The following is a 15,241-nucleotide window of genomic DNA, read 5'->3' on the forward strand; positions in this document are numbered from 1 at the left end:
GCCGCCCAGTACCGCCAATCCAGGTAGGGAAATCCTTAACGGCGCAGCGGCACCCGCGAATGGGTGCGGCAAGATTTAGCGTTAGAGCGCCAAACCAGTCCTCTTACAAAAAAATAAGCATTCCACTCCTAGTGAAGCAATCTCACGAGGTGTCCCAGGGTCAGCAGGATAGCGTGGAGTTTTTGTCCCGTGCAGGCGCCAGTGGGCAGGTCTCGCTGGTAGCGCTGGACCAGGTGATGACAATCAAGCAGGGACTCTTGGGAGATTGAGTCCCTGCTACACTGCTCCTCGCGCCTCACAACAGACACAGGCGTTCCTGATTGATGGATTCAGCCGCCCAGTACCGCCAATCCAGGTAGGGAAATCCTTAACGGCGCAGCGGCACCCGCGAAGCGGGTGCGGCAAGATTTAGCGTTAGAGCGCCAAACCAGTTCTCTTACAAAAAAATAAGCATTCCACTCCTAGTGAAGCAATCTCACGAGGTGTCTTCGGAGTCTTCCACTATGTACTTCACAAATTTCAGTCCTAGTAAGGTCGTGGACCTGTTTCTTCAGCTGCTCAGTCTGGGTGCAGTTCCTCTAGAACTATTTCATTCTTCTTGGAGCGTTCAGCTAGCTCCTTCCCATCTACACAGTGGCACTTTATCTATTGCCACAGAGTCTATTTTACTTTCCAGAGCCTCTCTTACGGCTGATATAGCATCAATAATGATATGCAGGTGGTTTGTCTCTGGTTGTGTCTGTCCTCTTCATTTCTCTACACTCCTTGAGCTTACCCTTCCTAAAAGCCTGGGGTTTTCAGTTGGTCTTACTATTTCCAGGGCTGTTCTTTGGTAGCCCTTTACTTGCTCATTTTGTTACTATTGCTTTCTCTTTCACCACCTGGGGGCAGATGTATCAACATCCTGATTTGCGAATCTAAAATAGCGATTTTTCAGAAATCGCTATTTGAGATTTCCAAATAGGGATGTATGTAGAAAATGGCATTTTTTTTGCGATTTCTTAAAATTCCTTAATTGCGATTAGCAAATTGTGAATCGCAATTAAGGAATAATTTCCCATTCATTTCTATGGGCCAGGAGGCCCATAGGAATGAATGGGAAGTTATTCTCAATTTGCGATTCGCAATTTGAGAATCGCAAATTGAGAATAATTTCAAGGGTGCAAGGGCGTCATAAGGACACCCTGCTGCACCCCTGAAATTCACATGTGTGCACATATGGCGCACATACATGCCCTAACGGCATGTATGTGCGCCACATGGCACCTTCACAAATGCAAAAAAGTGCATTTGTGAAAGAAATCGCAAATTACCACCAACTTCAAGTTGGTGGTAATTTGCAATTTCCTAATGAGAAATCACAAACATTGAATGCTTGATGCATAGCATTTAAGGAATCGCAATTTGCGATTCCTTAAATGCTTATGCAAAATTAAGGAACCGCAAATTTTGCGATTCCTTAATTTTGCTAGGCGATTTGCATCATACATACCGTTTTGCGAAATTTCAGTCGCAAACGTTGCTTTTTTGTGAATCGCAGCATTTGCGACTAAAAATTGCTTTGATACATCTGCCCCCTGGTCTTTTTCACACCCAGCACAGAAACCACAGGTTTCAGGAAACCTGGTGCACTCTCCTGCTCCCCTCTTACTCACCAGGTGATCCTTCCAGCTTTTGTTTGGGGCCCAGGTATGCATGCAAGTGACATCCGTTAATACTTCTCACTTGGTAGAACAGTTGCCAAGGTGGTCGCGTAATCTGCCACCCTGCCATAGTTTACACTTGGAGTTCACAGCACTGTCTACCGGTTAACCAATCAGTTCTTCTTTAAATTCAAGGTTTTATGTAAAGACTTACTCACAGCATCTGTAAGGGTTTTATGAGTACAAGTTATAGTGGCTCGCCTAAAAAGTACACACCTGTATCTTGCGTGCTTCTGAATATTAGGGTTTAGCATTGTGAAGTGTTTCGAATGGAGGGCCACAAGCCTTTCGCCTCTGGCTTTATTCTCAGGTTCCATGATGCCAGACTTCAAGCTCGAGCTTTCAGTGACTCGCCCACCTCCATTCAAGGGGGCTAGCAAGACATAGCAGTGGTTAAAAAGTTATAGTGCAGTTGTGGAAAAGGTGATGCAGTACTTCATTTGAGCCTGTGGTTGCTGTGGGGAGCACATGAATTTATGTTTGAAGACTCGTACTTCTATTTCCTCATCAGACATTTCCAGGGAGCAAAAGAAGGAAAAAATGCATAAAGGTACAGTAACGCAACTTGTGCTATGAAAAAGCGCTCTGACACCCGATACCTTCTGTTCAAGTTTGCGCTATATAAAACTCTGTCAAAAAAAACAAACAGAGAAAGACAGAAAACCTGTCACCAAGGGAGAAAGCAGAAACCTACAAGAGAAAAAATGGGGCAGGGAGTGTCTGGCAGTGTATTAAAAAGAAACAAAAGGAGGAGTACCACCAAGTGGAATCAGAGATTCCTAATGGGGTGTGTGGTTGAACAAAAGGAAGGAATTCTCCTTTTGTTAAAAACCCCTCACTCACCACCTAGTGGTGACATGCTTCATCATCGGGGTCCACCCTAATGACCTAGCGCCATCAGGGAGTGCTACAACACCTGATTACAGTGGAGCAGGTTGTGAGTGAAGGTGCATGAACAAAAAGGTGTGTTAAAAATTGTCCTGGTTTAACTTGGGAGAAATAAAACTTTATTTTCAAGCAACTGGACAATGTTAAAAACAATGGCGAGATAATGTGAGGGTAATTATGAGCCCGTGTATCACTATGTGTATCTGGTCTACATGTTTCAACCGTGAAGGTAATATTTAACCAGGTTTTCTTCAGGACCTAAATCCAGGGAAGTGGACGGTCTGCGCCCCCTAAAAGACGCACCCAATCCTACCCCCTGGAACCAAAGAGGCAAAAATGTGCCTATGGTGTCAGCTTGTACCGCGCTGGGTAGGCATAGAAAAAACAGATCAAAATACCTGTGAGGAAGGAAAGACAAACGTCAGAATATAAACTTATACATGCCTGTTACGTTGTGCAGTGTCTCAATATTGTGCCTGCATGCTGTCACTCCCATTAGGATAGTATATTGGCCCGGCGTCGCGAAAATGAGGGCGCGATGGCCTGTTGGGTGTGCCTGTTCTCAGTGAGAGATCGTGCTTGTACATGGCCGTGGATGGGCGATTGATGTTACCACACCATGCATGCTTATCAATTGCGCGTGCTGAGTGGTAGCTCTATTTCTTATAAACTCACGCGCTTCTCATAAATTTAAGTGGCGTGATCATACCTCGCATTCTGAATCGTGAGGGCGAGGCTGTATCAATAGATAGTGCATGAGCTGCCATACCTTACTTACATCACATAATTAGACTTACTGACATTTATACATGTAGGACAAACACACATATAGTTGTTAATATGATGCTTACTCTCATTGGAGTATTTATAGACATCGTAGGGCAGGGGAAGGATTTCCTCTTTATGAAACGTATTCTGAAACGAAATGGATGTACCGTTTTGTAAATAACGTTTTTGGGAAGACCGGCTCGAGTTCAAAGCCGCTTTGCCGTAGCAGGTAATGACACCGCAGAGCGGAGTTAATTAAAGGTGCCCGTAATGGTCCTGTGGCTTTGGGCTGGTCTAATGGGCTGTCTACTTACAGTTTTGATGTGAGGCTCCTGGCCGATAACCTACTTCTGTCCGCTGCCCTGCTGCAATGGGCCAGGCGCTCGGGGACTCAAATGAAGGATTACGGCTTCCGTGTTGGGCGGGGCTACGCTCCGGTCACGTGAGGCGTAGCCATGGGAGCCAAGGAGCTTACATCGGCTATGGTGGCCGTAGAGGTTCAAGATAGGCTCCTCATGAATGGGGTTCGATCCTGGGTTTGGAATATAGGGCGAGGCGCTAAATTAATTGCAAGGTCCGGAACTGAATAATCAGTATGAAGTATTAAAGTCATGCACCAATTGGTGCTGTGGCATGCTCAAAAGTGGGTTTAAAATGCCCTATCAGGTGCAATGATAGTCGGCATTACAGTGGGGGCCCTAACTCAGGTCCGGGATTAATAGAAAAGGTCAAAGCGCCAAAGGCAGGGGTAAATGGGCATTCCATGGCTGCCTGTGATTGCTGGAGGTGGTGTTCAATCACCGGGTGCATTATACAGACACCACATTGAGGAGTATTGTCATTGATATGGGTGAAAACTGCCCACTGGGCCATTATTGCGTGAAACCATCTAAAGTTGGAGCGGGGGTTCAGTAGGACTGGTAACTCATTGGGTGGGTCACCCTATGGGGTGAACCATTTTCATGATAATGTTTAAAGGTACATGGCTGGGATGGTATAATTAGGGTACACAATTGGTATAGTTTATTTAAGTACTGAGGCCCACGGAATATTATCATTAAGGCCTGTTTTGTGGGTCGACAATCTATAGACCCAGCGTTGCTCTTTCTCATATAAGCGCTGTTGTGTATTGGGTGCAGGTGGAATCTGTTCAATAATTTGAAACCAAATATCATTTGGTGTATGGTGCGCTTCTAGAAAATGATCAGTCAGTTTGGTTGCATTCATCTTGCAGCGTATGGTGCTGCGTTGCTCGCAAATGCGTTGCTTGACTTTGCGTGTAGTCATGCCGATGTAGGGCTTTCCGCATGTACACTTGATCAGGTACACAACGTTGGCGCTGTTGCAATTGGTATGCGATCGTTGTTCCCAGATTTTTCCTTCTTCCAAATTGAGAGTCTTTGTGTTTTCCGTGAGGTGACATACACTGCAATCCCCGTATTTAAAATGTCCTGTTACAGGGGGAAGGTTCCACGCCTCTGTAATACTTGGGTTCAGGTTAGGCGGTTTCACTTTTGGTCTGGTGTTAACCAGACTGTCTTTTAGACTGGGTGCCTTTTTGTAAGAGAAGAGTGTTTTTTCCCATTGTAACATGCCCGTATTTAATATTGACCAGTGCTTGCTGATACTTCTGCTCACTTGATTCGAAATTGTATTGTATGTGGTGACACAGGTGAGTGGAACAGGGTCATTGTGGACCGTTTTATCTTCTAGGAGCATGTCTCTGGGCTGGTTTCTGGCTCTTTTCTGGCATTTGTCTATGATCCTGGAAGGATATCCACGTTGTTTGAGTTTGCCAGTTAGGTCCTTTGCTTGGGCTTTGTAGTCCGTCAGTTTGCTACAATTTCTCAGTAATCTCAGATATTGCCCATAGGGCAGGTTTTCTCTGAGTGGGCGAGGATGAAAGCTTTCATACCTGAGGAGATTGTTCTTGGCAGTGGGTTTGAAGTAGGTCTTGGATGTCAGGCCATTTTCTTCCTTTGAGATTTCTATATCCAAGAAGACCATTTTTTGTTTGTCATAGCAGTGGGTGAATTTTAGATGTGGGTCACAAGTGTTAATCCATGTGATGAATTCTTTGAGTGTTTGTTCTGGTCCTTGCCAGATAGCTAGGACATCGTCTATATACCGTCGCCAGAACTTGATGTGGTTGGCGAAAGGATTTGTCTCTGTCAGGATGAATTTTTCTACAAAGGTGTGGACGTATAGTCCAGCCACACTCGGGGCAAAAACACTGCCCATGGAAGTCCCTCCAGTTTGGAGGTACAATGAGCCTTCATACTCAAAATAATTCCTTTTTAATGCAAGGGTAGCACATTGTAGGATGAATTATTTTGGTGTTTGGTGGTCCCAGGTGCTTCCTTCCAGGGTGGTTCTGAGCACATTGATGGTGGCGTCCTGTGGTATGCTCGTATATAGGCTTTCGATGTCAAAGCTAAGCATGATAGTTTCATCATCAACTCTGATTTCATTGAGGAGTACCAACAGGTTCTTAGTGTCCTTTAAATATGTGGATGTGGATTGTACGATAGTCTTGAGGAAAAAGTCACAGAACCTTGAAAGTGGTTCCAACAGTGAACCTATCCCCGAGACGATGGGCCTGCCTGGGGGGGGGGATTTTTCCTTTGTGCATTTTGGGCACTATATAAAAGTAAGGGATCTTGCCTTCCGTCTTACTCAGGTAATCTGCCTCCTGTTTGGAGATTTTTCCTGTTGCCTCTGCCACTTCTACTAGTTGCAGGATTTCTGCTCTAAGATCTTCTGTGGGGTCCGTTTGTAGGGGTTGGTAATTCCTGACATCCCCTAGTAGTCTCCTGCATTCTGTGTTGTAGTCATTCTTGTCCATTTTGACTAGGCCTCCCCCTTTGTCTGCCAGTTTGATTATAACTGTGTTGTCTGCTTTTAGTTTCAGAATGGCATCTTGTTCTGCCTTACTGTTGTTTTGAAATTGTTTGGTTACTCTCTTTTGCTCGATGTCATTGAACACTGCTTGTTCAAAGGTATTGATCTCCACTGGGATGGTGTGGGGTGGAGGTATGAATGTGGACTTGATTCTCAGTCCTGTTTCATTGGGTGTCTCCTCAGTGTCCTTGCTTGGGTGTTTCTCAAAGAAGGCTTTTAGTTTGAGTTTTTGAAAGAAAGTGGCCAGCTCGCAGTGGAGCTTAAATTTATCCGATCGTGTCGTAGGTACAAAACCCAGTCCTTTATTAAGGACCTTGGTTTCTATGTCAGTGAGGGTTCTGGATGACAGGTTGGTCACTAGTTCCTCGTGTTGCTGGGTCCTGCTTTGCTCATTCCCGCTCTGCTCCTGGTATTGCTGCCCACTGGGTCCTCCTCCTCCCATTGGACGCTGTTCCCTGTTTTTTTGCGGCCTCTTCCGCGCCTGCCTCTGTTGGAAAAAGGAGGGCGGTATTGGTTTGGCTGGAAGGAGTGCGGTTGGAATGGTGGTTGCCATCCATACATCGGGAATGATTGGTGTGGTGCAAATGGCGTGGGAAATGGAGGCTGGCTGTATTGTGGCCATTGGTAGTGTCCTCTGAATCCGCCTCTTTGTCTTTGTCTCGGATTGCTATTCCCAGAGCCACCGCTGTTGTTAGAGCTGTTAGAAGTGTTGCTAGAAGCATCCGATTCGGGGTCTGGTCCTGGTGTAGCTTTATACTCCGCATCCGAGTAGGGGTATGCCTTCACAAATGAGAACCGTTTGAGGTCCTTTTGGAATTTCTGGACCTTTTGCTGTGTAAGGTTATCCCTGTATTCGTTAATCTCCCTGTTCAGGTCATCAAGTTTCTATTTGTATCCAGTTATGCTGGCTTTTATTTGCGCTTCGGTGACTTGTATTTCTACCTGGATTTTTTCTGATAGACGTAGGGCAGTCTTGAGGATGAGCATAATCCAGTCATGCGTGCAATGCCACGCTATGAGGGCCCAGTCTTTCCTAAACTCCGGGTCGTCTAGGAAAATGTGTGGTGCGTTGGTAACAAGCAATCCCTTTGGTGCCATTTTGTTGGTCACGTATTCCTTTAGTATTGTACCGTGAAGTATTGTTCTGATCCGGTTTCTTTTCATCTCCGAGAGCTTGTCCCAGTCTGATGTTTGGGAGATTGTGTTGCTTATGTTTGCGTCTGCGAATGCCGCAGGGTCGCCCATGATCGAGTCTATTTCCTCTGCTGAATAAGTTAAGCCTTGGTTGTCCGTCATGGTTAGTCAGTGTGTCCTGTGGTTTGGTAGGCAGTTCTGCTGGGTATCAACTCTCGCAGCTGTGCGCTGCCAGGACATGAACTAACAAGGGAGAGAGCAAGGGATTCTGTTCACATTCAGTGAACGGGGAGTACTCCTGTACCCCTGGGTAATTATCAATAGAAACAAAAGGAGGAGTACCACCACGCAATAATGGCCCAGTGGGCGGTTTTCACCCATATCAATGACAATACTCCTCAATGTGGTGTCTATATAATGCACCCGGTGATTGAACACCACCTCCAGCAATCACAGGCAGCCATGGAATGCCCATTTACCCCTGCCTTTGGCGCTTTGACCTTTTCTATTAATCCTGGACCTGAGTTAGGGCCCCCACTGTAATGCCGACTATCATTGCACCTGATAGGGCATTTTAAACCCACTTTTGAGCATGCCACAGCACCAATTGGTGCATGACTTTAATACTTCATACTGATTATTCAGTTCCGGACCTTGCAATTAATTTAGCGCCTCGCCCTATATTCCAAACCCAGGATCGAACCCCATTCATGAGGAGCCTATCGTGAACCTCTACGGCCACCATAGCCGATGTAAGCTCCTTGGCTCCCATGGCTACGACCCACGTGACCGGAGCGTAGCCCCGCCCAACACGGAAGCCTTAATCCTTCATTTGAGTCCCCGAGCGCCCGGCCCATTGCAGCAGGGCAGCGGACAGAAGTAGGTTATCGGCCAGGAGCCTCACATCAAAACTGTAAGTAGACAGCCCATTAGACCAGCCCAAAGCCACAGGACCATTACGGGCACCTTTAATTAACTCCGCTCTGCGGTGTCATTACCTGCTACGGCAAAGCGGCTTTGAACTCGAGCCGGTCTTCCCAAAAACGTTATTTACAAAACGGAACATCCATTTCGTTTCAGAATACGTTTCATACAGAGGAAATCCTTCCCCTGCCCTACGATGTCTATAAATACCCCAATGAGAGTAAGCATCATATTAACAACTATATGTGTGTTTGTCCTACATGTATAAATGTCAGTAAGTCTAATTATGTGATGTAAGTAAGGTATGGCAGCTCATGCACTATCTATTGATACAGCCTCGCCCTCACGATTCAGAATGCGAGGTATGATCACGCCACTTAAATTTATGAGAAGCGCGTGAGTTTATAAGAAATAGAGCTACCACTCAGCACGCGCAATTGATAAGCATGCATGGTGTGGTAACATCAATCGCCCATCCACGGCCATGTACAAGCACGATCTCTCACTGAGAACAGGCACACCCAACAGGCCATCGCGCCCTCATTTTCGCGACGCCGGGCCAATATACTATCCTAATGGGAGTGACAGCATGCAGGCACAATATTGAGACACTACACAACGTAACAGGCATGTATACGTTTATATTCTGACGTTTGTCTTTCCTTCCTCACAGGTATTTTGATCTGTTTTTTCTATGCCTACCCATTGCGGTACAAGCTGACACCATAGGCACATTTTTGCCTCTTTGGTTCCAGGGGGTAGGATTGGGTGCGTCTTTTAGGGGGCGCAGACCGTCCACTTCCCTGGATTTTGGTCCTGAAGAAAACCTGGTTAAATATTACCTTCACGGTTGAAACATGTAGACCAGATACACATAGAGATACACGGGCTCATAATTACCCTCACATTATCTCGCCATTGTTTTTAACATTGTCCAGTTGCTTGAAAATAAAGTTTTATTTCTCCCAAGTTAAACCAGGACAATTGTTAACACACCTTTTTGTTCATGCACCTTCACTCACAACCTGCTCCACTGTAATCAGGTGTTGTAGCACACCCTGATGGCGCTAGGTCATTAGGGTGGACCCCGATGATGAAGCATGTCACCACTAGGTGGTGAGTGAGGGGTTTTTAACAAAAGGAGAATTCCTTCCTTTTGTTCAACCACACACCCCATTAGGAATCTCTTATTCCACTTGGTGGTACTCCTCCTTTTGTTTCTATTGATAATTACCCAGGGGTACAGGAGTACTCCCCGTTCACTGAATGTGAACAGAATCCCTTGCTCTCCCCCTTGTTAGTTCAGTGTATTAAAAAGGCCTGAGGTGTATTTAGAAATACACCCCATTGGTATCGGGCATGCTGACATTTTCTAGCACCTTCTGCAGGTTTCTCAGTGGCGCTTTGGGTAACAGGACTTATTATTTTACAAATAAGCATTGGGCGTGGGGGATTCTGGAGTTAGAAGGTGACTAGAGGATAGGGGGAGGCATAGTTATTATTGTTAGTATGTTGTTCAGGGCACAGTAGATTGGGAGTCAAAGGATCTATACATTGTTATTCTAATTTGCTCCCAAATTAAGCAGCTTTTTTACATACATCAGGGCGGAGTAATTGATTCCTCTCCCAGCCAATATTTTTGGTCGTGATTCACACAACCTATGAGCATGCAAGTGTGCAAGTGTATTTTAAATCGAACTTATTACTTTGGTGGTAAGCTCAATTTAAGGGAAATGGGTTTTCCCAAAGAGGGTATCATGGGAGTAAGCAATGTGAATATGGTTAACACACAAAGTAGCATTTGTAATGACCCACTTACTGTTTTACTTGTAAACAAAAAAAAGAGAAATAAAAAAATGCACACATTTATATTTTCTACAACACTAAGCCTAGTGTAAGCTTAGGAAAAAACAGATATATGTTTGGAAATTTAGGAAACTATTACATTCCTTACTATACCCTAGAAGCTTTATGAATATGGAATCTGTTGTAAATGTAAGCAATGTTTAGGCATTTATGCATCAGGCATATACAGCTAATCTTTTCTGAATCCCGCCCTATGAGAGAATTGGTCTGCACTCTTCTGATTCCCATAAATGTTTGTTTTTGATTTGGAGTTATATGTTGCTACACACAAAGTCCTACACAACACAAGACCAGAATACCTGAACAGTTGCATGCACTTTCACCAACTCACTAGACACCTACGCTCTGCCTCACTCACACATCTGCCCCGCATCCATTCAAGCAAAACTGGAGGTTGCTTATTCTCCTACATCACACACAAGACATGGAACGACTGCCCTCAACACCGTAGATCCTACTACTCTCTTCTTGAGTTCCGCAAGAATCTGAAGATCGGACTCTGAGTAGAAGCACCTTGGGCACCTCACAACTACACACCTTCCCAATTGCCTGAATACCCTCTCGGGTGATTAGTGCGCTATACAAATCAATATAACATAACATCTGAAGGATGGAGAAAGGTCAGGAGACAAAGTATATTTATTTATGTTTTTTCTTGGTAGAGGACACATCCCCATACTTGATGGAGGCATCTGTACAACTCATTGACTCGCGACAGTGCAACATGCAACAGATTTACAATGGAGCCATAACCAGCCGGATGATGTGTGCAGGACTCTTGCGAGGCGGAAGGGACAGCTGCCAGGTAAGACCGAGGTCGGACCCTTCTCAGCAGGAATTGTTGTGCAGAGAAGTGCTGTGTAGAGACTGGGGACACCTGTGAGGTAAGCCCTCCACACAATGTGCACTGAAGTTCTGTCACTAGCATGGTACCGCTTCTTGTGCGCTCCTCTCTGTCTGAGATAATGAGTTGTGGAGTCCTACTGAGGGCGGGGCTTCACCATAGTCAAGATCACTGTAATCAGATTCCTCCAAAGCGTCACAGAAACCAGCAGGCAGTGCTTCATTTGTAAAAGAATAAGTGCGGGAAGTTTTGCGCAGAAGCCTGAGGGCGACACTGAGAACAACAGGGGTGCCGAATACTGAGGCTGTATAGTCTTGAATCCACCCCATGCCTCTTTATTCCACCACTAGACACTCCCAGACCCTTTATATCAGTATTGTCTCTTGCAGGTTCTGTTTCATCCCTGCTTTCTCCATTTGTCACTCAAAAGATGCTAATTTGGGTAAAAACCCTGAGTAAACAAAACACATGCTGCATCTACTTGAGAGCCTTGTTCAGGATTGGAAAAGAGCAACAGCAAGCTCGAACAGACAAGATGAACTGTGTGATATTACCATATACAAGTGATCACCTATGCTTTTAGTGTAATTTCAAAAGCTGAGTGACTATATGCCATATGTTAAGTACTATATCAATCTCCAAGCTCAAACATAAAGACGACTGATGCTTGTGAAGCTGCAACATGTATGGTCCCCTGTGCCTGGCCTAATATCACCTATAGAATCAGAGTTTGACTTCAACGCTAGGATGTCCTGCTATGGAAGACAAAAACATGTTCAAACGATTGTTAGATCTGAAATAAACTTTGATTCCCCAACCAGCATATGAAGCACCAACGTTGCCAACATACGTCTACCAATCTAATGCCTGTAATCACCTTAATCCTTGATGTATTTTTCATAATGCAAACACCCATCAGAAACTGCAACAATTCATCAATGCTGCTGTGCAGCTGGACATGCATGCCACGTTCATACCAATTTGCTGCCTTCCAAGAGTATCATTTTCCTCAAACAGACACTACTTTTTCCTGGAATCACACAGGCTGCTCAGTGTCTTCCATCCTGGCTTTCGCCTCTAACACAGAGACCACCTTTCTGAGTATATGAAGGACTCCTCCTATCAAAGAATGACGTCTAATCCGCTGTCATATTATTATTAAACTGTTGCTTTATCTTTGATACCACAAATCACTCTTAAACCACATAGTCAAACATTTGCGATCTGAGGTCAGGAGCTCAAATGGTTCACCTCATACTTTGACAAATCTTATCACAAGCTTTAGCTCTGCACCTTTTACTCCAGAGCACCTATTATCACCAGTACAGTACCAGAAGATTTGGTTGTACCTCTGTTCCACGTGAACAGTTAGGTTGAGAAACAAATCAGAACCTGCCATTGTACAATCAAAGATTAATGTTTCAGAACAAAATGCCCCTGCCATATGTCAAATAGAAATTCTTCTCCTGAGCCCTAAGTACTTTGTTACACTTCTGTTTTGCTAGTTGACATTCCTGGGACACCATCCCTAACAAGTCCCAAAAGCAAGAAACCTTTAGGTTCTGAACCCTCATCCCTAATGTTGGCGCCCTCTCCAGAATTGTCTTCCACCATTTACGGAAACAAAGGTGGATCGACCACCTTCCTCCTTAGGTCCTTGGATTGGTCTTCACAATCGCAACATCAGGCCTTAACAAAAGATTCACTGAATACGCCAAAGTCAGTCTTCCAAAGTGTCCGATCTATGCATACTCTATACCCACACTTATTCACCATGATTGTCTTCCATTGGATTCTTTTCAACAAAAGATTCCATACCCATAGACCAGATTTGGGTCTATCGGCAGGGCTACCTCATGAACATCTTCTAATAAAAGCTGTACAGACACCGGTGGTCAGCATCTGACTTGCAATCCAGCCACTTAGACTAACACTGTGTTTTGGACAAAGTATACATCCACAAGGCTCAAACTTCAGCATGTCAGCCAGGCTCTTCAGGCAAGATTTCCAGGGATTCCACAGGAGTCTAGACTCAACAGCTGTAGAAATATAATGCTCTGTAAAACAGCACCGAGAATTTCCACTTAGTTGATTGCACGTAACCTCTAAGTGGCAGAAAAAAATATTTATATCCTTTTTGTGTTCCTGATAAAATTCCTTTATTGGCGTGGGATGCTCCAAGCTTACTGAATTTATTGGTGTAGAAACCCGGATATTCCGTTTTGCAAATATTTATCCTGTACCCTCTAAATCATGGCATTGTCCATGTATGTTTTATCTCATTAAGCTCTTTTTTCAAGTTCTTCCTACACCATCCTTCAACAGCAGAGAAACTGCTCTATTGGCTAATGTGAGATCTCAACTAGACCATGCCAAAAGTTATTACCTGGTCAGCTGCAACACACATATATATATAAACGATTAAACGGCACATCTTCTAGAAGACCACTCTGAGGCTTTTGTATGTTTCTAGTGCTAACAGATCTTCATAGTCCATTTGGACACCAAGAAATAATTCTGTTTTGGTCCCTGCATTTGAATCAGAGAACACTATTGCCCCGAATGTTGACTGATGAACTGACTTCCTTTTGTGCCTGTTCCTGTTGTGTTCTGGCAACCCGTATCATCCTCTAGTCTGTCAAACTCAGACTCTGGACCGATTCTTTGTCATCGGAGCATTTTTGACTTGGAGCATCTGCCCTCGCCCCTGAGGATGTGACTTGTCATTTCACCTTCTTTATACATTTTAATATATGTTTGTTCCTCTGGACCTTCAGTCAGCTGATGTGTCCTAAAGAGAACAGCATCCAGTTTTGGTTTAAGATGTGCTAATCTAATACAAGAGTTTCAGAATTTCCTTAATTGAGATGGGAGAGAGAACTTTTTTGCACCACTTCCCCATGATGGTAAAGGAGAACCAACATCCCCTCTCGCTCACCCTGAAAGATGTCAGTTTCCTGTATTTGTATGGATGGAACAGCCATTTTTCAAAATCAAAAACGTTGGTTTATAAATGGCCAAGCAAAGTTACTAGTGATGCCTGATATTTCATCTCCGAGTGAATAGGTCAATGGCAATTGATGAATTTCTTTCTCGTTTGTGGCAAGCTCCTATCAATCAGATTCTGCTTTGCACTTACAGAGACGTCTCATGTCATTTTCACAATATGCCCATTCAATTTGTAGAACTGGGTTCTGAGGACCTGTTAGCAACATGTTACGGTTCTGGATGTGGGGCTATTTTAGCAACATCTCTAGCAATAACTTTATTTGACTCAGAGCTAGCTCCTACCTAATTTTCTAATTAACAAGTGTTAACTTTAATAAACTTGACTGAGCCATTTTTTTTCCTTTTATGAAGCTTGGATGAATGAATGGCTGATGTCAACCCAGTCATTATTTACACATAGGGAGCGTAGATTACATACAGCAAACCCAGCCGGAAGCACCTAGGTCACTGGCTGATCTTGGTAGCTGAGAAGAGGACAGGGGCAGTACAATAGTACATATATATGTGTGTGTCATGGGCTGCAAACACATCTGTCTATGAGGATATGGATTGACCCAACACATTTCAAAGGGGCCTTCAGACAGCAGCTAAATCCAAGTGGGAATGACTTTTGGAGCTTTTGGCCGGCATATGAATAATTATCTCAAATTGTGTAATAATGACTGAAGTTATCAAGCCAAAAGTATTAATGGGTTAAGAAGTCATCTTTGGGTTCGAAGATGCTTTGCACCAATCTAACAGTTTTCTTATTTCCCTTTTTGTCTTTTTAGGGGGACAGTGGTGGTCCACTAGTCTGTGAAGTCAATAACCGATGGTATCTGGCTGGTATAACAAGCTGGGGAACGGGGTGTGGTGAAGCACTGAAGCCTGGTGTGTATTCCCAGGTCACGGCCTTTCTTACCTGGATATACAGCGAAATCGAGGTAGGGGAATTCATTCTGAGCCCGCCGTCTGATATGGGCAAGGAGTAAAGTTAGTAGGTGGCACATGTATGAGATGGTGATGGGTGCCATAGAGATGAGCATTCTTGGGTTACAGCAGGGAGGGATATCGCTGAATGCCATCTGGAGGGTTTATGGTGGGTAATAGGGTGGAGAGATTCATGTTGAGTGACATGGAGCAAAGATGGCTGGGTGAAGGAGGCGGGAGAGCGGTCAACGTCAAGAATAGGCACTGCATTGGATGGAGGATCGTAGACTAGTGA

General features: G+C 44.5%; 1 protein-coding gene across 1 annotated transcript in view; it reads left to right on the forward strand.

Moving 5' to 3' along the window:
* Positions 1-15,241, forward strand: part of TMPRSS13 (transmembrane serine protease 13) — a 222,355-nt gene that overhangs the window by 195,092 nt on the left and 12,022 nt on the right. Inside the window, exons 11-12 of the mRNA XM_078682266.1 lie at positions 10,847-10,989; positions 14,808-14,960. Coding sequence (XP_078538392.1) covers positions 10,847-10,989; positions 14,808-14,960 — 296 coding nt within the window. The remainder of the gene's footprint in view (positions 1-10,846; positions 10,990-14,807; positions 14,961-15,241) is intronic.

This window comes from Lissotriton helveticus, chromosome 3_1 (genome assembly GCF_964261635.1).
Source record: "Lissotriton helveticus chromosome 3_1, aLisHel1.1, whole genome shotgun sequence".
Lineage (NCBI taxonomy): Eukaryota > Metazoa > Chordata > Amphibia > Caudata > Salamandridae > Lissotriton > Lissotriton helveticus.